The following is a 23,954-nucleotide window of genomic DNA, read 5'->3' as shown; positions in this document are numbered from 1 at the left end:
TATAAGACACGGTTCAAAATCATAGCAGAAGTGCTGCAGGGAGGGAACGAGAGAGCCAGTCCCCGCCCGATTAGCGCTAACATAATACACACGAGGCTCCAGCCTTTTAAGATAGCCTTTCTGTTTTCATCCTTCTTGGGTCTTTCAACCAACTTGTGTGGGAATACAACTATCACTCGCCCGTTTTACACGTGTGAAAAATTAACCCCACAAAAGTTTAAAAAAATAATATTTTAAGTCAGACAAAGACAAATATCATATGATCTCACTTATACATGGGATTTAAAAAAATGATACAAATGAACTTATTTAAAAGACAGAAATAGACTCACAGACAGAAAACAAACTTATGGTTACCGAAGGGAAAGTGGCTGGAGAGGGATAAATTAGGAGTTTGGGATTAACATATACACACTACTTATATAAAAAACAACAAGGACCTACTGTATGGCACAGGGAACTGTATTCAATACCTTGTAATAGCCTATAACGGAAAAGAACCATATATAATCTATCTATTTATCTATCTATCTCTATCTCTCTCTATCTGAATCACTTTGCTGTACACCTGAAACTAACACACTAACACAACATTGTAAATCAACTATACTTCAATTAAAAATAAAATTTTTTTAAGTTTAAAAATAATACTTTGCTAAAAGTCATTCAGTAAGGGTGTGGCAGAATCAGGGAGAGAACCCAGGCCTGGGTTCCGCACCCACACCAATCTGGTTACCAGACTGAATGGTTTGGTAAAGCGTCAGGCCATCTCGCCAGCTGAGCCAGGCGGTAATGCAGATCTGGGTCATTTCAGTGCCACGGGCCTGGCTGTAAGACAAGGGAGGTCGTGGTACCTGGGGAGGCGTTGCGTGAAGAAACGAGACCCCTCAGACCCTTGAGCTGGCCCAGTCAGCTCTCAGCAGTAAGAAGGAAGATGTCGAGGGGTGTGACAGTCAAGGAGACAGAAGAAGAGGGACAGAGGGAAGGTTAGCCCAGTGGGCCTGGTTTTCGGTCACCTGGATCCACGTGGTCATGTACTTCAGGACGGTGTCCACGGCCCTCAGGGCTTCTTTCCTCTGTGGCGACGAGGGCCCATAGTGGTGGCCTTCCACATCGATGCGCTCGTAGTAGATGGCCACCAGGTCCGCCTGGCCGCTCCTGGGGAGGGGGCGGGCAGGGTGAGAGCTGAGAGAGGCCCTGCCAGCTTTCCCCCCTCCCACCCGGCGGTCCTGGCGGAGGCATGGGCATCCTCCAGCCCCTGCCCTGTGGTCCAGGCACAGCGATACCTTAAAAAGAACAAGGGGGTTCTCCAAGGGAGAGAGAACCTTGGAGAAGGTGCCAGTCCCAGGCACCCTGGTGACAAAAGTCAGAGAGCATGCTTATGGGTCACCTCCCCTCTCAGCTCAGCATGACCCAGGAGTGGGAAGAGGTGGCGACAGGCAGGGGACAGTTCTGATAACTCCCCTCACCACGAGCTGTCACCAGAAGCTCAGAGAAAAGAGAAGCAATCATTCAAAAAACGTCTCCTCGGATACAGGGGGAGGGAGGGAGACGCAGGAGGGAGGGGATGTGGGGATATATGTATACGTATAGCTGATTCACTTTGTTATACAGCAGCAACTAACACACCGTTGTAAAACAATTATTCTTCCATAAAAATGTTAAAAAAAAAAAGTCTCCTCCATTATTGCTGGTCTTCGAGGGAGCCTCTAAATAGAACACTAGACTGTAGGTTTCACTGACCCGCAAGAATAAGAACAAGCTTTACCAGGCAACCTTGCAGGAGGCAGACAGGTCTGTGTTTGTGTTCAGGGCCTGACGTCTCTGGGGACCCAGGAAGGGTCAGCTCCAGGGTGGGCACAGGGTGAATTCTAGCACTGACCACACTTTCTGCATCCCGGAAAAATGCCCCCCTCGGCCAGAGTACCGGTGGTAAAAATCCAACTATTTAACCCTCCGTGCGAAGCTGAGACTGAGTGGGAACTAGTGACAAACCTGGAGTAGGAGGCTGAGGGAGTCGGGTGGGGGGAGAAAACACTGTGCGATGTACCCCCTCCTCCACACAGCGCACAGCTTCCCGCTGTGACTGCCCTGCCCACAACGTCCCCAAAGCACCCGAACAGAGCAGTGATGCTGATGACGGGGATGGTGCGGGCAGCAGTAACAGCGACTGACAGAAGAGGAAGCAGTGGAAAAGGAATGAAGGCTAACTCCTTTGTGTGGACTTTAAGGGTTAATAACTAATCCCCTTGGCGGACTGCCTTATTTCTCTTGAAAAACTCTATTTAAACAAACACACAAGTGAGGCGGCCTGGTCTCTCCTGGTGTGGTCTCCCCCGACACTTGGAAGGAGAGAACGTGTATCCTTAGCGCCTGTGGTGCCTTGGGCCTTGCAATCCACAGAAGGGGAAAAAGAACCTCACAGTAGTTCCAGAGCGTGGTTTGCACAACCCCGCCCATCCTTCCGGTCTCAGGAAGACGGTGCTTCTTCCAGGAAGCATCCCTGATGCCCAGGCTCAGTTGGGTGGCCCTCCTGGGCACTCCCACGGCTTTCCTGGTTCATCTCTGGGTTGTGATTTTTCACACTGTGCTGTAATTGCCCATTTATGTGTCCTTCCCTCCCCTCTAAATTGTGGGGTTTCTCACCCTGGGATGCATTCATTCTCCCTGTGTCTCAGCTCAGCCTAGGGTCTGGCATACAGGAGGAGCTCTGTAACTGTCAGCTGAAGGTATAATAATAGTAAGTGCTCAATAAATCATAGTTATTCTAGGTCAGGCACTACGTTGAGGGCTTTTCATGCATTATCATAATTCATCCTCACAGCAACCCTATCAGGCAGGAATACGTTAAACAGAGAGTTCAGTACTGTTGCCCACGTCACACAGCTCGTGAGAAGTGGAGCCAGCACTGAGACTCAGGTGGAGCTCCAACACCCTGACCCAGATACTCTGAGAGAATGCAACAGCCCGCACCAATGGGGAAACATTCTGCTACCCAAATGACCATGTGGAAGTGGTTCTTACTCTGCTATAAGAATCCCACCAACCCCAAGAAAGTGGGGCGTGAGACAAGGCAAAGGTAGCAGTGAAACTGAGTCCCTTTCATTTCTCGGCATGAGCTCTATGTCTGTGGCTTGGATGTGCCTCCAGATTCTGGATCTGAGATGAAAAGTGTCCCTAGAGAAAAGCATTTGCAGATGAGGAAATAGGCCAAAAAGGATTCTAGGCCTCACGGACCTCTGAGACATGGCTAGGACTGGAAATGTGAACTTCCCACGTCCAGGGTCAGAACACTTGACTCCACCAGCCCGGGCTTTTGAATGTCCACACCGACTCCATTCACTACACGGGGGTCGGTTCCAGAGAAGGTTCAGCCTGGCGTCTTCCTTCACCATGGTCATACTTGCCAAGAGGGCGCACCTTTTAATGATGCTGTGATGTTCTCGTACCCTGAGGTGTACTTCATTCACAGTTTGGAGGATATGCTGGTTTCCAGTTAAGGGAAATTGCTAGTCAAGTGTGCTTTTCTCTTTTTAGAACAAAACAGACTGGCCCTTCTTTAACAAATACCATGTCCCCCTCCTCCACAATGGGGATTGGGGTAAGTTATTATATGCTTGTTTCTCACAAATAATATTACCATCTTTCATACTCGCTAGTGTATGAATGACTAATACAAATGCCCCCTGCATCTACAGACAGCAGAGAACGGAAAGTCACTAAGGGTTCCACACGTGTGTAGGCAGTAGGGAAAAGTCCTAACTTGGGAATGGCATTTTCATACATATCCCTAAACTCTCTTGAGGCCCATGTTCATTACACTGAGGGACTGATGGCATTTCCTCCACCACGTTGGAACATAATGGAACTTTCCACAAAATCATGCCCTCGGATATGTCTCCGCACTTAGCTGCCTTTTGTACTTGTGCCTGTAGCATCCCAGATGCGCTGGCTCACACAGAACATCCTATGTTTAGGTGTGTACACTTGCAGGGTGGGGCTTGTATGTGGGAAAAATTTCACAAGGTTTACTGGTTGCACTGAAGCTCAATGAAATGCTTTCAGGTCACTACAGTTCAGACACTTCACCTTAATACAGCAGCCACTGGGCTGGTTTCTTTAAGGCTATTTGCCATATTCATAAATCTCCGTGCGATCAGAAAGCTAGTAAGTCTCACAGATTCACCTGATGGCTTTGTGTCAGGAAGCTGTCAACCCCAGATGCCAGGAACACTGGAATTGTGATGGTTGAGATTCGGGGATTTATACATATGCCTTTTGTGAAAGACTTCTATGTTGGAGCTCGTTGATTCATGAGGGACCTGAGTCTTCAAGGGCTAAGAGCTCTTGCCTGTTGGAGTTTAGCTGACAAATTCTTGGTGGCCAGCTGTTTTCCACATGGATCTGGTCTCCATCACTGGTCAGCTCATTTGTAATGGAGCGGTTGGGTGAGGAGTGATGGGTGGAAACGCCTGCAGATCTGTTATTGGCTATTTATAGCTTTCAGCCCAGGAACCATGCCAGAAGGACATGTGGCCATCGGCCCAATTACCTGAGAGCTGCAAGGGGCCCCCAACCCTGGATTTCAGGGACACCCAGATCTCCCATCACCTTAGGATCCTGTCCAGATTTCTTTTCAATGTAAAGAGTTCACAATGTCACATCAATTTTCCTTACTGAAGTGGGTTGGAGAGAATTAGGGAGAGAGAATGGTTAAAGGAATGGTTGAAGTTGCTGAGTGTTAAAAAAAAAATTGAGGGACTTCCCTGGTGGCGCAGGGGTTAAGAATCTGCCCGCCAATGCAGGGGTCACGGGTTTGAGCCCTGGTCCGGGAAGATCCCACATGCCGCAGAGCAACTAAGCCTGTGCGCCACAACTACCGAGGCTGCGGTCTAGAGCCCGCGAGCCACAACTACTGAGCCCGTGTGCCACAATTACTGAAGTCTGCGCGCCTAGAGCCCATGCTCCACAACAAGAGAAGCCACCGCAATGAGAAGCCTGTGCACGCAACAAAGAGTAGCCCCCTCTCGCCGCAACTAGAGAAAGCCTGCATGCAGCAACGAAGACCCAACCCAGCCAAAAATAAATAAATACATACATTTTTTTAAAAAAATTGAAAACTTAGAAATAAGTCAGTTTCCCTGACACACTCGTGTGCTATTCAGACCATTACTGATTTCTGCATTTTTCAAACTGGGTGTGATAGTTCCATGTGGAAGAGAAAAAAAAAAAGGTTCTAAAAAAAAAAAGGTTCTAAAAAAAAAGGTACTAATATGCTAATAGGCTTTGTACATTTCCAAGAAGATGGCAGAGTAGGCAATTTTTCCAAACTTATTCCACCAAAGATCTTCCTTCTTTTGTCAAAAACTTATATCTTTGGAGAGTCAGGCATTCACTATATCATGATTAGAGAAATGCTGACATTCACATTGCTTCTCTATTTTCCATCAACACAAAGAAGAAAGTCCTAAACCCCTGGGGACTTCCTTGCTCTCAATTCAACGTTTCCAAAGGGTGCCCCTACCTAAAATTACTCAACACACAATCATCCTCTACTAGAGGGTTGCAATCACCGTGTGAGAGGCTCACTACCTCTCTGAGACATACTTCACCTATACCAAGCCTTCTTAATCCACTTTAGCATTCATTATTGGTCCTGGAAACAGGAAGAACAGTGGCATGGCTAAGAATTTGGGACACTTACTTGAAGAAGTCAAGAGCATCGCTGACTGCATTGGCAAAATTGATATCCGTTGGGACATTTTTATATTCTAGGCAGTAAGTAGGTCTGACACCAAGAATCTCAACCTCACAGCCTAAGAAGGAAAAAGACAGTAAATGGTTACTTTCTTCAATAATCAAGGTAGGGTGATGAGCCTATTTTAGGAAGCAAATACCATTTGTCAAAACAAAAATTTTTGTTCCTTTTCATGAAATAAAAGAATGTATTGTTGATAAGTGGTGTATTTAATTCTAATTTTGTTTAACTGGAGCAGAGGCTCTTAAACGTCTTTCCTATACAGCACTGGTGTCTCATGACAGGGACTGGCAAAAATTGGTTAATGGTTGTCTTTCCCAATTTGAAACAACAATAACAAAAATTAATTAGTACACAGAATGTCTCAATTGAAACTTTTTTCTATAGATTTTTTATAACTACTAATTCTTCTAGTGCACCTTTGCCTATTCTAGAACCAAGTATGAGGTTAATATCTGATTAGCCTGGGAATAAGAAAATAAAGACTTCACTAGTCTAGCTGGGCTCAGAAGTACTGCACTGATGGGCAAGTCTAAAAATCACTGAGTTAAAGCAAGGGTCCTGAGCTGTCCCCTTACCTCTCCCAAAATGAAGTAAAAGAATGAAAGAATTCAGATGTTGGGAGCTGCTGTGGCTTCAGCTTTTCTGCCCCAGGCCCCTGAACAAGTTGAAATGGTTGCCCCGAGGAAGAGACATCCAACCTCCTTATCAGAAAATAGGGCAGCAGAGGAACGTGCCAGTCTCAGTTTGTTAGTTGGGTGTATTTACTGGGCACCTACTATGAACTAGTCACTACGTTCAGACATAGTGGTGTATTTAACTCTAATTGTGTTTGCTCCATCCTGTGGCATCCCAGAATCTAGCCTAGTAGGAGGAGGATTCCGTGCAAACAATGTAATAGTTGAAGTCTAAAGTGAAGTGCACATTTACTGGGTGGTGAGGGGACTCAGACGAGGCACATTTAATGCAGATATTATTTCCTTCTGGAAGCTTTCCTCAAATCCCCGTGTTGGACTCAGTCTTACAGACTGTGTCTGGCCCATGCGTTGGGGTTAGAAGTGGGAAGAAAGGGACGTCCAAGCAAAGAGAGCAGTGGAAGCAAAGTTCAAAGTGAGAAACAGTAAGGTGTGTGTGTAGAACAGCAAGCACGGTAACGTTCCCAGGCAAGGGGGTCTGGAGGCCAGATGGTGAGCTTTTTTGTAGCCCAGAGAAAATGATTCCCACTTACACTTGGTATGATCCTTACGAATCCTATGAAATAGCTGATGGTGCCTTCATTTTACACAGGAGGAACTGAGTCAAAAAGGTGAAGAGGGGGCTTCCCTGGTGGCGCAGTGGTTGGGAGTCCGCCTGCCGATGCAGGGGACACGGGCTCGTGCCCCATTCCGGGAAGATCCCACATGCCGCAGAGCGGCTGGGCCCGTGAGCCATGGCCGCTGAGCCTGCGCATCCGGAGCCTGTGCTCCGCAACGGGAGAGGCCACAACAGTGAGAGGCCCGCGTACCACAAAAAAAAAAAAGAAAAAAAAGGTGAAGAGACTTCCCCATTGTCTCAGGGCAATAATGAGGAAGAGCTAACATTTGAATCTAGTTTTATCTGACTCCAAAACGTTAGGTATTCTTTTAAAACAGTATCTGACGAATTCAGACATGCAAGGACAGACATTATGGACATTAAGGACAGACAGACATTTTTCCATACTATTAAGATTTACTCAAGCTAATCGAGAAATAAGTCAAAATAAAAGAACCCAAGAACGAATAAGATAGGGTTTTAAAATAAATAGCAGTAAATGATGAAATCACAAAATATAGTTAAGTATTAGTAATATTAATGTAGTTATGTGGAAATATTTTATTGAAAAATAAGGTGCATATTTTAAAAAAATGTTTAATGTAATAACCTGGATCTAAAGTTCCCAATTATTTAACCAAAAAGGAAAGGAAAAGCATTTTCATTGTTGTTGGAGGGAAGGGATGGTCAATATATAGTGTTCATTCTAGACATTGATTTAAAAGTTTGGAATATACAGAAGAAAGTTATATGCATAACTTCCAAATCACTAAAGGAAGAAAAAGAAGCATACAAAATTAATCAAATATCAAAGTACATGAAAAGAAAAAATAAAAGGGAAATATCTAGGAAGCCCTAATATTGAAAGCATAATAAAAGAGAAAATCAAATACATTCAAAATAAATGTGAATGGGTTACACTCTACAAGAATGTCAACATGAAGTAACTATAAACTATTTTTAAAATTTACAGGTTAGGTAAAATGACACAGCAAGGTTAGATATAAAAGAATAGACCAAATAAACCCCCCAAAAAGTAAACCAAAAAATCAGCTCTCTCAATAGTATTCAAGTTGATTATGGTCTCAAAAGCCTGAAACAGCTACAAATCCACATTAATAGTTTAGAATGTAAATGAGTATTTATATACCATAAATATACACAAATATACATAATTATTATTAAAGAATTCTTATAAGAATGGAATTGTTATAAAAACACAAAAGTTGGAAAAACTGATCATATCCTCATCCACAAAGAAAATCGCATTAACTTCCAAAAAAGTAGAAATTATACAGCACAATGCATATTATCTGACCACAGGTAATAAAACTATAAATTAATTATAACAGTTAACTAAAAATAAATCCAACTCCTTATAAATAAAAAAGAAAACCTTTATGAAACGATGTAAAGAGGAAATGAAAACTTCACTGACAGGCTAGTTATTAACAGTGAAAATTCTACATTTCGAAATTTCATGGGGGGACTTCCCTGAAGGTCCAGTGGTAAGGAATATGCCTTACAGTGCAGGAGACGCAGGTTCAATCCCTGGTCAGGGAGCTAAGATCCCGCATGCCGCGGGGCAACTAAGCCCGCGTGCCACAACTACTGAGCTCACACGCCTCAACTAGAACCCGTGCGCCACAACTACAGAACCCACGCACCCTGGAGCCCGTGAGCCACAACTAGAGAAGAGAAAACCCACACGCCACAACTAGAGAGAAGCCCGGGCACCACAACGAAAGATTCCACATGCCTCAACGAAGATCCTGCGTGCTGCAACTAAGACCATATGCAGCCAAAACTAAATAAAATAAATAAATAAATAAATAATAAATCTTAAAAAAAAAAAAACTTCATGGGACACATTTTCATTTAGGTCCGAAGCAAATCAGGAGCGCTGCCGTCACCGCTATAATCTGTTACTGTTATAGAACTTCTTATCAAGGCAGTTAACAACAAACAGAAATTTTAAATGAGTGGGGGAAATCAGGAGGCATGCATGAGTGTTTCTCTATGGGAACATTTAAAAAAAATTTTGTCTGTAACCCTTGGCAAAATACTCATTTTGCTTCATGACACAGTACAGGACACACACTCTCACACAGGAAACAGAAGTTTCACTAAAATATGAGCAAAGCATGCTAATACTTTATTCTATTCTATTCTGTTTTAGGTGGGTTTTTTAAAACACTGGTTAACAATCCACAAATTGATGTCACTGTCCGTTATGAATCAAGACCAGTGTTTGAAAAACACCAATATGAGGCACACAGCTAGGAGTGGGTTTCTGGGTCACTCTCCTCCAGAGTGGCAATGTTTGGCAATATTTATATAATTTTTATTGTATACATGCTTTTCCTTGAAAACCACTTCAGAGAACACATTCTAAGAAAATAAATTTGTATATACAAGCACCTTTTTTACAATATTATTTAGAATATAAAATTAAGAAGCAATTTAAACATTTGGTAATAAAGGTATGGTTAAATTACAGCACATCCAAATAATGAAATACCATGCAGGCATATACAATTATTACGCCATTTGTATTTACTGCCATACTACTTTAAGTGAAAAAAGGCTAGTAAATAGTTTGTGAAGGATGATCTCATTTTTGTAAATACTTAAAGCATATTTAGGGCTTCCCTGGTGGTGCAGTGGTTAAGAATCCATCTGCCAATGCAAGGGACATGGGTTCGAGCCCTGGTCCGGGAAGATCCCACATGTCATGGAGCAACTAAGCCCGTGCGCCACAACTACTGAAGCCCGCGTGCCTAGAGCTGGTGCTCCGCAGCAAGAGAAACCACCGCAGTGAGAAGCCCACACACTGCAATGAAGAGTAGTCCCCGCTCACTGCAACTAGAGAAAGCCTGCGTGCAATGAAGACCCAATGCAGACAAAAATAAATAAATAAATTTATTTTTTTTAAAAAGCGTATTTATGTCTAAGAAAGAGTGGAAGTGAATATAACAAAATATGACAGGGTAAAATTTGTGTGGCTGCCTTGGTAGACTTTTTTCGGCTAAACTGAAGCCATTCTGAACTTCTTTCTTCCTTTCCATCCCTTACTAAAGAAAGAGGAAAGCTTTCTCATCTGCCCAGGGTCCCTTGTGAGTAGGAATGGTCATGTGACTCACTACTGGCATTGAGATCTGCTGAGATGCTTCGAGTGGGAGGCTTTGCTTTGATATGAAAAAATTAACATGAGTTGCTAGCGCTACCTCTTTTCTTCTTCTGCAGTTTGGAATGTAGGTTGTAAGGACATGATCCCTGGACCGGCAGCAACCATTCTGAAACCATGAGTCAACAAGCATGAAGGGAAAAAGTTAATATGCTAATATAGAGCAGAAGGATCAAAAGAGCCTAGGTTTTTAAAATGACATTGTTAAACAGCTGAACCACATAAAGTACATACTTCTTATGTGATACAAATAAATTCCTATATGTTTAGTCACTGTTGGCTAGGTTTTCTAAAACTTGCAGTAGATAGTTCACAACTGATACAGAAGGATCATAGCTGACTTTTATATTCTTATTATTGCTTATTGAATTGAACTAACTTTCCTAAAATAAATATCTGTTATTTTTGTAATAAGAAACCAAAAACATATTTTTAGTGATAACTTCCAACTTCCTTCTAATATACCCATTAAGACACAAAAGTTCTATTGTATGAATATCCAGTTTTTAAAAATTATGAATAATGCTAATATAAACATTCTTGTACATGTTCTTTGATGCACTTAGGTATGCATTTCTGTTGTAATATGTGTAGGAGTAGAATTGCTAGATTTGGGGTATGCATATGTTCACCTTTATCAGATAATGCCAAATAGGTTTTCAAAGTTGCTGTATTAATTTGCTCCTCCTGGCACGATATGAGACTTTGTTACTCCACCCTTGTCATCACTTGGATGTATAACTATTAATTTCCATTTAAGAATGACTTTACTTGCATCCCACAATCCAAATACCCATAGTTACTTCTTCTTTGAACCATGAGTTATTTAGAAGTCCCTGGTTATTTTCCAAGTATATAGAATTGAAATTTTTCTTTTTATTATTGATTATACTTTAATTACACTGTAGTCGGAGAACACATTCTGTATGATTTCATACAGTTCCCATTTGTTGAGAAATGCTTTATGGCTAAAATATGGTCATTTTTGACAAATGTTCCATGTGTACTTGAGAATAATGTGTATTTAGTGGTAGTTGGGTACAGTGTTCTAGTAATATCAATTAGGTAAATATGTTAATTATGCTTCATAAATTTTCTGTATCCTTCTATTTTTTTATTTTCTTATATTATCAGTTACTGAGAAAGATGTCTTAGAACTTATTATCATTGTGAATTTACCCATTTCTCCTTTTGGTTTTATCAATATTTGCTTTATTTATTTTGAGATTGTATAATTAGGAGCATGAAAATTTAGAATTATTACAACTTCTTGGGAGATTGAACTTTATATCAACGTGAACTGTCTTTCTTTATCTTAAAAATAGTGTAAGCTTAGAGTCTGCACCAACTGATGTTATAGCTGCACCAGCTCTCCTTTGGTGAGTGTGTGCTATGTCTTTTAAAAATGCTATTACTTTCAACTTTTCTGCATACTTACATTTAATGTACACCTTTTATAAGCAGCATATATTAGTTTTTGCTCTTATCCAGTCTGATAGTTGTTTTAAATGTGAATTTCTATTAAAGTTTAACATAGATACATACAAAGTGAATAAATGATAAGTGTACTGTTCATCCTGACAAAGTAAATGCAGCTGTGTAGCCGGCACCCAGATCAGGAAACAGAACATAACCTTCACATACAGGCACCTTCTCGTGCCCCCTTTTAGTCACTGTTCTTCCAAGTGTAAACACTATTCTAACACTGTAGATTAGTTTTACCTGCTTTTGAACTTTATATAAATAGACTCATTCAGATTAATTGGAGTATTTAATGAAATATTAGTAAAAAACAATAAACGTTGACTTGCAATGTACTTAAGGAAATTTTTATGTTTAAATCAGCCACCTAAATACATGTCTTGTATTCATTACACATTTGACAGTTTTTCTCTCCTTTCTTAATTCCTTTTGGATTATGTATGTATGATTATTATTGCTCCTTTTCCTCTCCTCTATCGCCTTGCTATTTGTATATTTTAATTAATCTCTTTCTGGAATAGTGCCCTAGAGATGATTTTTAAAAATTGAAATATTGGTCAATCGAAATCTAATATAAATTTGCACTCCCACAACTTCCCAGGCAATGCAAAGACATTTAAACACTTTAATTTTGAATTTTACATTTCTCCTACCTTCTGTGCTTCTGTTGTCATGTATTTCCATTCCATATGGGTTTTTAATCTAAAAATTATTATTACTACTATTATTATTAGCTTAGTTTTTCCTACACGTTTACCCTTTCTGTAGCTCTTCATCCCTTCCTCCATCTCTGTGCTTCCATTTGTGACAATTTTCCTTCCACCTTAAGAATTTAGCATTTCCTCCACTCTAAACGTGGTGGCAATAAATTCTCTCACTGTTGTGTCTCTAGAAAAAGTCATTATATTGCCTTCCTTTTAAAAAAATTTTTTTTATTTATTTGGCTATGCTGGGTCTCAGTTGTGGCACGCAGGATCTATTTCCCCGACCAGGAATTGAACCCAGGCCCCCTGCATTGGGAGCACGGAGTCTTAACCACTGAACCACCTGGAAAGTCCCTTGCCTTCATTTTTGAGGGATATTTTCACTGGATATAGAACTGATCATTATTTTTCTTTTATCATTTGGGGATATCATTCTATTGTCTTTCTGGATTCCAGTATTTCTGTTGGAAAGTCAGCTGTCAGTCTTATCACTGCTTCTTTGAACAATTTTCTATTGCTGCTTTTAAGTTTTTCTCATTTCTGTGGTATCAGCAGTTCTGAAATTAATGGATTTCACAGCACTTCTTGAGTCTATGATTTGCTATTTCTTGTCTGTTTCAGAAACTTGTCTGTTTCTCAAACTTTATCTCTCAAATATTACTTGTGTCTCATCTTCTCTCTCTAATCCTTCTGTGGCCTTTTCACTATGTCCCATGTGTCTCAGACATTCTTTTCTGCCTTTTTTATCTTTTTGCCTATTTCAGCTGGAGAGCTGTCTTCAGTTATAGAGTTCACCTTTTAAAAAAGATTCTAGTTTACTACTGCAGGTCTCCATTTTGTCATTTAGTTCTTTTATCATAGCTCTCTTTAAAGTCGTATCAGTATCTGGACCAGTGGGTCTGAGTCTATTGTCTACTGTTTTCCTCTTGATTTTTCAGTCAAGACTTGCCTGTTTATTTCTCCTGAGCTTCCAGTCAGGACTTGTTTTCCCATATTCTGGGAATGCTGCATATTGTATACAAAAAACTGCAGATATCATTTGACACTCCATATGTCGTTATCTTTTTCTGGAGAGCACAGGCTTTCGCTTATGAAGGGCACCTAGGCTACAGGCAGACCATCTTAACCCAGAGTGGAGTTAGTCAGGGATTAAGACGACTCGAAGCTCAGCTTGGGTTTTATGAAGGCTTCAGTCCTCCAGAGGGTTTCACCCCTAGTTTACTTCTAGCTCCTTCTTACTCCAAGGGCATTGTCCTTTATTGTCCCAGCTGAAAGTCTAGGATGTTTACTAGATCTCTTCTGCTTGGTGGCCCATGAACTCCAATTTTTGTCATTTCCCCCATCCTGTGATTCTGTCAAAACCTCAGTTCAGTTTCTTAGTCTCTCAGCTGCTGTTTCTGCGATCAGTGTTTAAATGCAGGGGAGACATGGTGCCAATTTCCAGATACACCTTGTTCTCTAGGTCTTAGTCTGTCTCTGATCCATCACACTGTGTGCGCGTGCATGCACGCACGCACACACACACACGCACACAGAGTCCAGCAGCGTTTTCAGTTGTTGCTGGCGAGAAGAGTTGTTTCAAAGTAGCTTTGCCAGTCATTGTACCAGTGGAACCCCAAATTTCAATAAATGATCTTTTAAAATAAAAAGTTACATTTTATTGGAAATGTATCTCATAATGAAAGGAATAGGATGCTTTTAAAAATCAGTTGGTAGGCATCCCTGGTGGCGCAGTGGTTGAGAGTCCGCCTGCTGATGCAGTGGACACGGATTCGTGCCCCGGTCCGGGAAGATCCCACATGCCGCGGAGCGGCTGGGCCCGTGAGCCATGGCCGCTGAGCCTGCGCGTCCAGAGCCTGTGCTCTGCAGTGGGAGAGGCCACAACAGTGAAAGGCCCATGTGCCGCAAAAAAAAAAAAAATCAGTTTGTATATCCATGGATGAATATGATTGATCTCTAGAATGAGACAAGTTCAGAATCCATTCTATTCCTATTTGTTAAATCTAAGTGATAAGAAAGTTGTTTACATAAATAAGTAGATGGAAATAGAACTAGTCTGTCATTTAATTCTTTGAATGGCTTCTTTGAATGCCAACATTCACATAGTGATCTATCATCATAAATGTTTAAATAGTGTTTCAGCTGACAACTCAATTGGGTTTTTCTTAAATAATTTAAAAGAGAGCATGGGCAAATACTTGACTATTTTTACGTTTTGTTATTTTGTCACTAGATGCATTCTTTTCTGTACACCTACACCAACATTTCAAACTGTTTCTTTGTCTGGCCCTGGAGGCTTTTCTATACGGAGGCAATGCACCTTAGTAAGGTTCTTGACTGCTGAGGGGTACTCCTTTCTTATATAAAGTAGGAAAAGGACATGTTTTTAATCAGGACGATTTTTGCAATATATATGAACGTTGATGATCTTAAAACAGATTCCCTTAAAATTAATCTTGCTCTTGGAAATCCTTACAGTTTGAAGACCCTGAACCAGGAAACTAGGCATTAGTGCTGCTACTCTAAGGGAACTGTAAAGTTCAGAAAGCAGCAGGGCTTAGAGTGGTGCAGGCAGCTGCAGGTAAGATATGACTGACAGCTGTCATTTATTCTCAGGGTTGTTGCCCAGCTGAGGCTCTATAAGCTGAGCGGAGAGAGGGAAAACCTTCGCTGCAGAGCTAACGGAGCATTATTGCCTACTGTCTCTTCAGATACGCAGCCAGCCAGCCAGAGGAGTGAAAAGGTTGTGTCTCAGCCCAGCAGAGATGCCCTGACACTGCAGACACAATTAATTTGGATCGAAGCTACATACCTTCACGTGGCCCTGAGAAGGGAGAGACCGGTACCCAAGTTCACAAAAACTGAGGCAAGTGCAGCCATTCTGCGCTCTCTGTCCTGAATGGTCTCTCCCAGGTGAAATCTCCCACGGCAAAAACAGTCACCAGACCTCTAATCTTAAAACCCAGAATGAATAAAAATGACTGGCAAAGGAAACAGCCAGCAAGCAATGACAGATGCCACGATGGAACAAGGAATTAGCGAAAGTGGTAGATTTAGAGAGGGCAAGGCTCGTTAGTCCTGGAAGAATTAGTCTGGGGGCCTCGTTTTGTTTTCCTTAGTCTTTACCTGATGGAAATCATCAGGCTGGAAGGGGTGTGTTGTGTGGATCCCACGAGCTATTTCTGTAATCAGGAGCCTGTGGGCCCCTTTCTGGACCCACCGTGGGCTCAGTCTGTGAACCTAGGCGCACTGCTCAGCCCCTCGGGCTGTCGCCTCCAGGCCACTTTCATGGCCTCCCAGCGAATGTGGATCCGGGCAACTGAGGTCCTTCAGGTCAGCCCACCGGTGCCTGAGGAAAGCAGGGATTCCTGAATCTCTGCACAGGGGTCTGTGGGGAAACAAAGGCAGTGGCCTGGCTTTTGCAGTTTCAGAGACCAACCAGGAAGTTGGCAGTAAGATTTTGGTTTCACCGGTGCTTCAAGGGCAGGCTTTGGCTTTCCTGCATCTTATTTCCTCATTGTTCCCAGGGAACTTGAAAGGGAATTGCCCTTAATTAGGGCTCACTGTTCAGGTCCTCGTCTTATCTCTGTCTAGAGTCTGCCTTCCTGCTGGACAGTCCCACCTCAGCAACCTAATAAATATAGCCTGAGCTGGAGGGAACTTAAAGCACAACCAAAGAGGAGCGCCACTAAGCCCATGCATCTCTGTGCCAAAAAAAAATTTTAAGTCACTTCTTCTTCAAAACACTTAACTTATATCTGCTAGACAATTATTTTAATATATCTATTTTGTCATAGCAACATGACTGTCACAGACCAACATATTGTCAAAATAAATATGCAAATCTATGACGACTATAGTGTGAGCCACGCCCCCGCGGACACAGCATCCGGGCACAACGAACAGCTTTCACGGCCCTTCGCGGCAGCCTTACATCAATGCCTTTTATTTTGCAGCTGAGGAAACAAATGCCTGCGATGGGAGAAGTGACTGTCCCAAGGTCTCCTTGCCACCTAGTAATCAGCTTCCTGGCTCTGATACTTTTCCACTGCTTTCCTGACTGATCCTTGCTTCCTGCCAACTCTCTCCAAGGAAGTTGAGCCCATGAAAATCGCATTTCTCTAAACTTCCTACAACACAGGTCCCGCCTTCCAAGTGCCGCTCGGCTTCCAACTTCCACACACCTTGTGACAATAACCCCTGTGAGCTGCATTTTATGGGATAAGAGGCAGGTGCACTACAGTTGAATATGCGTCTCAAGAGAGCTTATTAAAACAGCTAAGTCAATTAACTCTTAGAAACATGTCACCTTCTCCAGGAAGATACATCTGAGGCACAGGAGCTTATGGGGACAAGTCCTTGGGGAAAGTGTGGCCTTTGATCTCAGAGGCCCTTTCCCAGGTCAGCCAGGCCCACAGGGCTGGGAGGTCTCTTCTGATCTGGGGATGGGGGGGCGGCGGGGTGGGCTGGCCTGAACACAGGATGCCATGCAGACTGGCCTTGTGCACAGGAGCAGACTGGTGAGATGAGAAGCACTCATCCATTAGAGCAGGTTCTGGAAACTCAACGGGAAAGGACTCACTGGGCGTGAAAGGTGATAATGGGAACCTGAGGGCAGAGGGGCATGTGCCTAACCCAGGCTGGGTGTCTGCTTTAGGAAGGCAGTGGTGAAACCTTAGCAAGGCATCATGAGGCCAAAGATCTCTGCCTCTGTGAGTCAGCTTTAGATGGGAGAGTCTCTGTCCCAGGGTCAGGGACCGTACTCTTCCCCAGCAGGCCCAGGTGAGGAGTGAGGGGCGCCTGGTGCCCCTCATATCAGCCACGAGCAGCATCTCTGGGTCAGAGGCACATGCCTCAAGGTCATCTAAATCCTGCAAGTGATGTCATGCTCCCCAGGGGGAAGGCACCTCGACTGCTGCGCACGTGGTGGTCCCCACCAGAGCCTCCTCCCGGAGCAGGTGGTTTCCTGGTATCTGGATCCAAGAAGCCTGGGCCTCCTCGGGATGCAGGAGGCCGGCAAGCCCTTGACCGCAGGCTCAGCCTTGCCAGCGGCTTTGCTAGAACTCTAGCGCCGACCCAGGGATTCCTCATCCCCCAGCCCTCCAGTTCGAGCCTGTGATCTCCAGGTCTTACCAACTGCCCTTTACCTCCCACCATGTATCTGCGGGAACCCTGGTCTCCCCAGCTTCTGAGCTGGTTCTGAACCACTTCCAGGAATGGCTGGGAGTGGGAGTGAGTGCTACATGTGGCCCTGCAAAGCCAGCGCTCTGCACACCTGGGCAAAGCCTGAGGGCCGCTCCAGTGGCCACACCTCGAGCACTCCGCGCCGCCTCTGCAGAGTCCTGTGTGCACAGCTCGCCCTGTCCCTGGCTTCTGCCCCCCAGCCCTGAGGCAAAAAGCCAGACTCTGTCCTCTTTCCCTCCCCTGATGACCCAGTGGCCAGATCCCTCCATCCACCCCTTTCCTGGGAAACTCCTTTCCTGCCCCTGACTGGCCATGATGGCCTGTCTCAGAATTCTCATGGCGATTTAAAACAGGACTTGTGTTTCACTCTGTGGCCTTTGCTGCAAGTGTGTATTTGAATCCCTGATGTGACCTTGCAGCATTGTTTTGGGCCAAGAGTGACCTGGCCAGAGCTTCCCCCTCCCCCCGTGCACCCAATGTGACGCATTAGAAGGACACAGGCTGATGCTCCCTTTTAAGAATCGGGGGGCAAGGGTGGGGTTACTGTATAGCTACTAACCATATATTCTAGTCGGATACTCTCTATATCTTATCTCATTTCACACGCCCAGCAAGCCTGAGAGGCACACGTAGTCATTCCTGTGGGACCGATAAGGAACCCGCCGCACAGAGAGATTAAGTGACTATCCCCGGGTCGCACGGCAAAGAAGTGGCTGAACTGGTCTCAGCTGTTCTCTTTCCGGTCATGTTCTAGCTCTTTACATTCCCCTGAGGTTCCTCAAGGGCTCCAGCCAGCACAGCAGGGAGAACAGGAGGGGAGAGGCCGGGAGGGGACAGAGCTCTCTGCACACAAAGGGCTCTGGTGAGGTGAAGTGCCACGTCTCTGTCCCACCCTAAGGAATCCCTCTGACAGATGCTGGATCCCACAGCCAGCAGCCCACCAGCTGAGAAAAGCACTGCAGGGGCAGCTGAGCCCCCTGCCCGCTGGCAACGAGGGCGTGTTTGGTGCCGAGGGGGAAAGTGGAACAGACCCGGGGGTGGGTGTAGGCCTGCCTCGGCCACCAAAAGCCAAGCCTCCAGCATTCTCTACCGGGGACTGAGTTTCTACAGGAAGTCCCGACTCTGGGCTCTTTTCTTCACTCTGTCAGGATCCCTCCCCCTGAATCCCTCCGCTCCCACCCTGGGCTGTGGGGGGCAGCTGAACTGGCAAACCTGGGATGGCCGGTGGGAAGACCCTCCCCCGCCTCGGCCAAGCTCAGGGAGGGACCCTGCGCGGGGCGTGGACTCAGGCAGCCCCGGCAGCAGCCCAGCCGGCTTACTGTGTCCTGGCTGTGTGTTCTGGGAACTTCCATGCCCCCGTCTGTAAAGTGGGGATGACAGCAGTCATGTCTTAGGACTGTTCTGAGGGTTGAGTAAAATTATGCCTGCGAAGTGCTGAGTTCACTTCAGATGCTCAAACTACTCATCTCTTTTCCTTTCCCTGTTGATGTCAGGTTTCAGACAGGCCAGCGCCAACGACACAGAGTGACCCTGGGGACTGGGGCAGGGGGGAGAGAATGACGGGAAGAGGCTTCTTGGGACAGTGTGACCGGCAGGGATGGGAGTACGGGGCTGGAAGCCATGCCAGGGCTGTGGGCACCCAGGGCAGGCACGCTAGGTCTATGCACCAGGCCCGCTGCAGAGGGTCTCTCGCTGCAGTCCTCAGCCCCTCGACCCACACCAGTGACGTCGGAACCTCTGAGGATGCACCCTGGGCTCTGCTATTTCATAATGGCCTCAGGGTATTCTTAGCATACTCAGGGTAGAGAATCACTCCTAAGGAGGGAGAAACAAGGACAGAGATGCCCCTTAAACGGCAAGAAAGGAAGACCCAGCGGGAGTAAAAAGGATCATGACCTCGTCCAAACTTGATTACTTCCCAAAGGCCTCACCGCCAGACATCACCACATGGGGGGCTAGGGCTCTGAGGTACGGATTTGGGGGACACGTTTCAGTCCCCACCAGTGTCTGCATCCTTGTTCAGAGAGTCAACTGTGGATCACAATGACCCTTTTCAGACTTTCTGTAGCAAAAAATAAACTTCCATTGGGTTAAGCCACTGAGACTTCGGGGCTTATCTGTTTCTGCAACTGATATGATCTAAAACACCTTTGTTCCTTAAACACAAGTCCCTTTACATACCAGAGCCCAAGTCCCTGGTTCTTAAGATATGGCCATTTCCAGTTTCCGATCTCTTCACTCCTGCCTTAGTCACTCAGCTGCAACCCTGTCATATTCTTTGTAGTTTCAGGAACACGACATGCCCTTGCCTGCTCATCTTGGAACCTCAGCACAAGCTCCTTCCCTCTGCCTCAGATGCTCCTAGAAATCTGTCCCACCTGCACATCCATTACCGTGTCTATTATAGTCCCAGCATCATCCACGGTGGGTGGTGACTGCTGAGTCCTTATCTGGCCTCCCGACCTGAGGAGATGTGCTTGTTCATCATTAGAATATACGAACTCCCAGCGGGAGTCAGAGGGTTCACTAACCAGAACAATAAAAGGTGTTTTGTTTTTTTTTTTTAATGTTACTTTTCCTGTTTAATTGAAAATCGTCTTTGCGGAAAAAATCATGGCAAATTTTATTCTTCGTGCACTTTGTTTTCTTCAAAACCAGTATTAGATGAGGTACAATGATCATCGTCGCTATTCAAGCAGACTCTCGGGCAATAGAGGGAAATTAAAGGCTACCCTGGGGTTATTATAATGGACCTTTCTTGAGACTAAGTTGAAAAATGTTAAAGAAATTAACAGCTACAAAGTTCAGAGCTTGCCAGCGATGCCCCAGATAATAAGTCCACACGCTGTCTCTGCCGCCCCGCAGTGTCGCTCGACAATGAGCCCGGGGATGGCCACTCCCCGCTTGAAACCATTTGGTTCCTCTGGTCTCTGTGACAAGAGGGGCCAACAGATTTCAGCTGGTGTCGCTCTCCAGTGGTGCCTCCCCTGCCTCTCGGGTGACATCAAGCCCCCCATCAGACGCCTTCAAAGGATGGCATCACTCTCCTTATACTTTTCCCAGCTCTTCTGGCTTTCCTCCTGCTTCCCGAGCAAGTCCATCTTTGTTTCCTCCGCAGACTCACTCGCCCCATCTGATCGTTAAGCATGAACTTCCTCCACTCCAGGCTGTGTCTGGGGCCATCTCCTCTCTTCACGTGGGCTCTCCCCCAGCTGACCTTCCTGCCCACAGCTTCACCAGCCCCGGGCCCTCCCGAGAACCACACATCTGTGTATCTCCAGCTCAGTCCTCAAGCTCCAGGCACACGACGTGACATGTCTCAGAGTCAACACAGACATTCCTCTGCCTCCAAACCACTCCTCTTTCAATTTCCCGGGATGGGCAAAGACACACCTTCCCTCCTTAGTCCTGTAAGCCAGAAACCAAGTGTCATGCCCGTCGCTGCTCGGTCCCTTAATCCCAAAGTGCATCACCAGGCCCTGGCAATTTTAATGCCTAAATATGTCCCCAGCCCACCCATTTCTCCCCACTTCCTTTACCTCATCCACACTCTTCTCACCTCTTTGCTAGGTCTGTGCAGTACCTTCCTGACGGGTTGGCCGTCCCTCATCCAGCCCCTCTGGAGGCCTACTTTCCTTTCTCCACGGTGCTGCCAGAGTAATCTTGCCAAATTCAAATGTGGTACTGTCACCCTCCTCCTTAGAACTTCCAGTGACTTCTTACGCCTCTCAGCGTAAGACCAAATTCTTCAGCTGGCCCATGGAGCCCGGCCTGGCCTCAGCTTCTCTCCAGCCCATCCACACGCCACATCCATCCCTTAACATACGCCGTGCTCCCGTGCTCCCACCCCGCTACCCTGCCCATCCCCTCAGGTGTTAACTCACGTCACCCTCTGGGTGAAACCAGATCCCCTATTAGAGGAGGTCATAATGCAATATGCTTTTCACTGTTATACTTTAAACAAGTGGCCTTTTCATTTCTATGGGCGAGTATTAGATTATCACGTGTCTCCTTGACTGAATGGATGGTAAGTTCTCTGGGGGGCTGGGGGTAGGGTGGGGAGAGCCTGTATCTGGTGTTGCTAACAGTCGTCTCCTGAGAGCTTATTACAGGGCCTTGAGTCACACCCTTTTAAGATGTTTTATGAAGAAACAGATTTGCCATGATTTGTGAAGAATGGAAGTTTGTCCCTGGATTTCTCTTTAAGGCTTCCTAGTTACTGTAACGGATGCTGCTGAGAAACTATGGGCTCTTCTGGCCAAGGCACCATCCTGCAAAAGGAGACTGGACGTGGCTGGACAGCTCATAAGACTTTCGAGTGCTGGGGGAGTCACCCCTGCAGGCAGCAGTCCAGAAAGGCACCACCTCCTCAATATCTCTGCAGCAGAAATAGTTGACGCCTAGAAATCCTGCAGGACGCTTTTGAAGATAGATCACTTCTCTGAGACAGCCTCTAACTTGCCATGTGAATTTGTAATCTTCTTGTTGCTGACGCGGACAGACAAGGGCAATGAGGCAGACCTTACCCAAGTTACCAACAAACAAAGGAAAGGACTCAAGGTGAATTTGACCCAGAGAGCCTTAGAGAATTTTAACCCAAGCCTACTCTTGGCAGACAACATTAACTAGAGGAGTTTGGGCTTCATTGATACTTTAGTGAGTTTCTAAGACGTTTCCCTCACGTTGAAAAGAATCAAATCAACTAGGTATTATACATATGTATGTATTTCCGCGTCAAAGACCACCTAGCAGTCCTCATCATGGTAGCCTCCTGTGTTACATGAGCACAAAACTGTGTGTATAGTATGTATCCGCTTGTTTTTCTAATACAAAAAAAATCCATAGTTCTTATCAGTATCCTAAGGAGGTCTTGATTTACAAGTGTAGGAACCAGCAAACTACATACAGAATAAAGCCTCTTCTGGTCCTAAAATTACATACATCTTAAAGCTTAATGCCAAATTGGTGGCAGTGTTGGAAAATTTAGTGAAAATCTGGACCCCCTGTATCTGATTGTTAAATATTTGCCTGAAAAAAAAATTCAGTTTTTATGCAGATATTTGGAGTCATGTAGATAGAGTCCAAGACCTTGGCTGTAACGTTAACCCACACATTTGCATGATTGATGCTAGGCTCCGGACCTCCCCTGAGCCTAAGTGCATTCATCTAAGTTCAGCCCAATGGAAGGTTGTCAGGGACCCAGCACGGCAGGGAAGGGGAAGATTCTGTGAACAACCACAATTCCTGATCCGTAGTCAGGACATGCCTCCTCACGCATCCAGAGGAAATCCTCTTGATTTTAACAACCAAAACTCGACTGGAGCTGAGTCAGATACCCGTCTGTTAACTCCCCAGCCAGCCCACCTCTGGGAAGTAGGGGAGGATAAGCCAGCTGGAAATGTGTCTTTCCCCACATAAAAGGTGTCTTATTTGTCTCAACACCTGCACAGGACGGGAAGAGGCCAGCAGAAGACCCCAGACCCACACCCAACACCCTCCCGGAGCCATATGAATGGTTGCCCCCAATTCCACCTGACTGCTTGGCCATAAGGAGTTAATACTGCAAAATCATGACTGCAGAGGTAGAACTGAGAGTCTTCAGACCCTTGCTCCAAAGAGTTTTTAAACTACAGACTCCTAAAAGGCTGCTGGTTTCTGTTCCTTTTTTTGTATTTCACGATAGCCATAATAAACTTAAAAACCGCTGCCACTATGTAAGGGAGCATCGACTGTCCAAGGAGTTCAAACTCTACTTCCATGCAATATCTTATCAGTATGTATCCTCCTATATTCCCCCACTTCACCTCCTCCCGCCAGGCATCCTTCTCTTTGGGTTGCTCTTGATATGAAGTGAATATTGGAGCCTCTTCTTTCCCCCCACTTCAATGAAACTCCTTTGACCTCAAACCAGAGGGATGGAATAGGGGAATAAAATTAGTGAACGACACACACTCAGCTCTCATCCTTTGCAGAGCACTCCTAGGTCCTGGTGACGCTGGTCCTGGCTGATTTGGGGGAGCCTTCCCCCCCGCAGATATTTGAGTTAGGGCCTGGGATCATTCCCTGAGGCACATTTTCCTTTGCACAGCTCCACGGCACCACTGGGTGGGGTAATAAAGGGTCTGTTTACGATATTAAATTTCTCAAGGCTTGAGGTGGGGTCTTTTGGACTCTTTACCAGTGATCAATTTTTCAGTCTGCTGCTTTATCTACCTGACAGGAAGACTTGAACTACTGCCATTTCTAAATTGCACTTCTAAATATTGACTTAATGGCAAGACTCAAAGTGTCATAACACAGCTCACTGGAGCAATAAAGATTTTCCAGGCCTCATCGAGAGGTCTGT

General features: G+C 45.0%; 1 protein-coding gene across 3 annotated transcripts in view; it reads right to left on the bottom strand.

The window, feature by feature from the left end:
• Window positions 1–23,954, bottom strand: part of ENPP6 (ectonucleotide pyrophosphatase/phosphodiesterase 6) — a 100,275-nt gene that overhangs the window by 26,397 nt on the left and 49,924 nt on the right. For all 3 annotated transcript variants that reach the window (XM_049704171.1, XM_004281739.3, XM_049704170.1), the window contains exons 3-4: window positions 5,705–5,816; window positions 1,017–1,158 (exon numbers count right to left, since the gene is read on the bottom strand). In XM_049704171.1, coding sequence (XP_049560128.1) covers window positions 1,017–1,158; window positions 5,705–5,816 — 254 coding nt within the window. The remainder of the gene's footprint in view (window positions 1–1,016; window positions 1,159–5,704; window positions 5,817–23,954) is intronic.

Source organism: Orcinus orca, chromosome 21 (genome assembly GCF_937001465.1).
Source record: "Orcinus orca chromosome 21, mOrcOrc1.1, whole genome shotgun sequence".
NCBI classification, from domain to species: domain Eukaryota; kingdom Metazoa; phylum Chordata; class Mammalia; order Artiodactyla; family Delphinidae; genus Orcinus; species Orcinus orca.
This window is presented reverse-complemented; position numbering and strand designations above follow the sequence as displayed.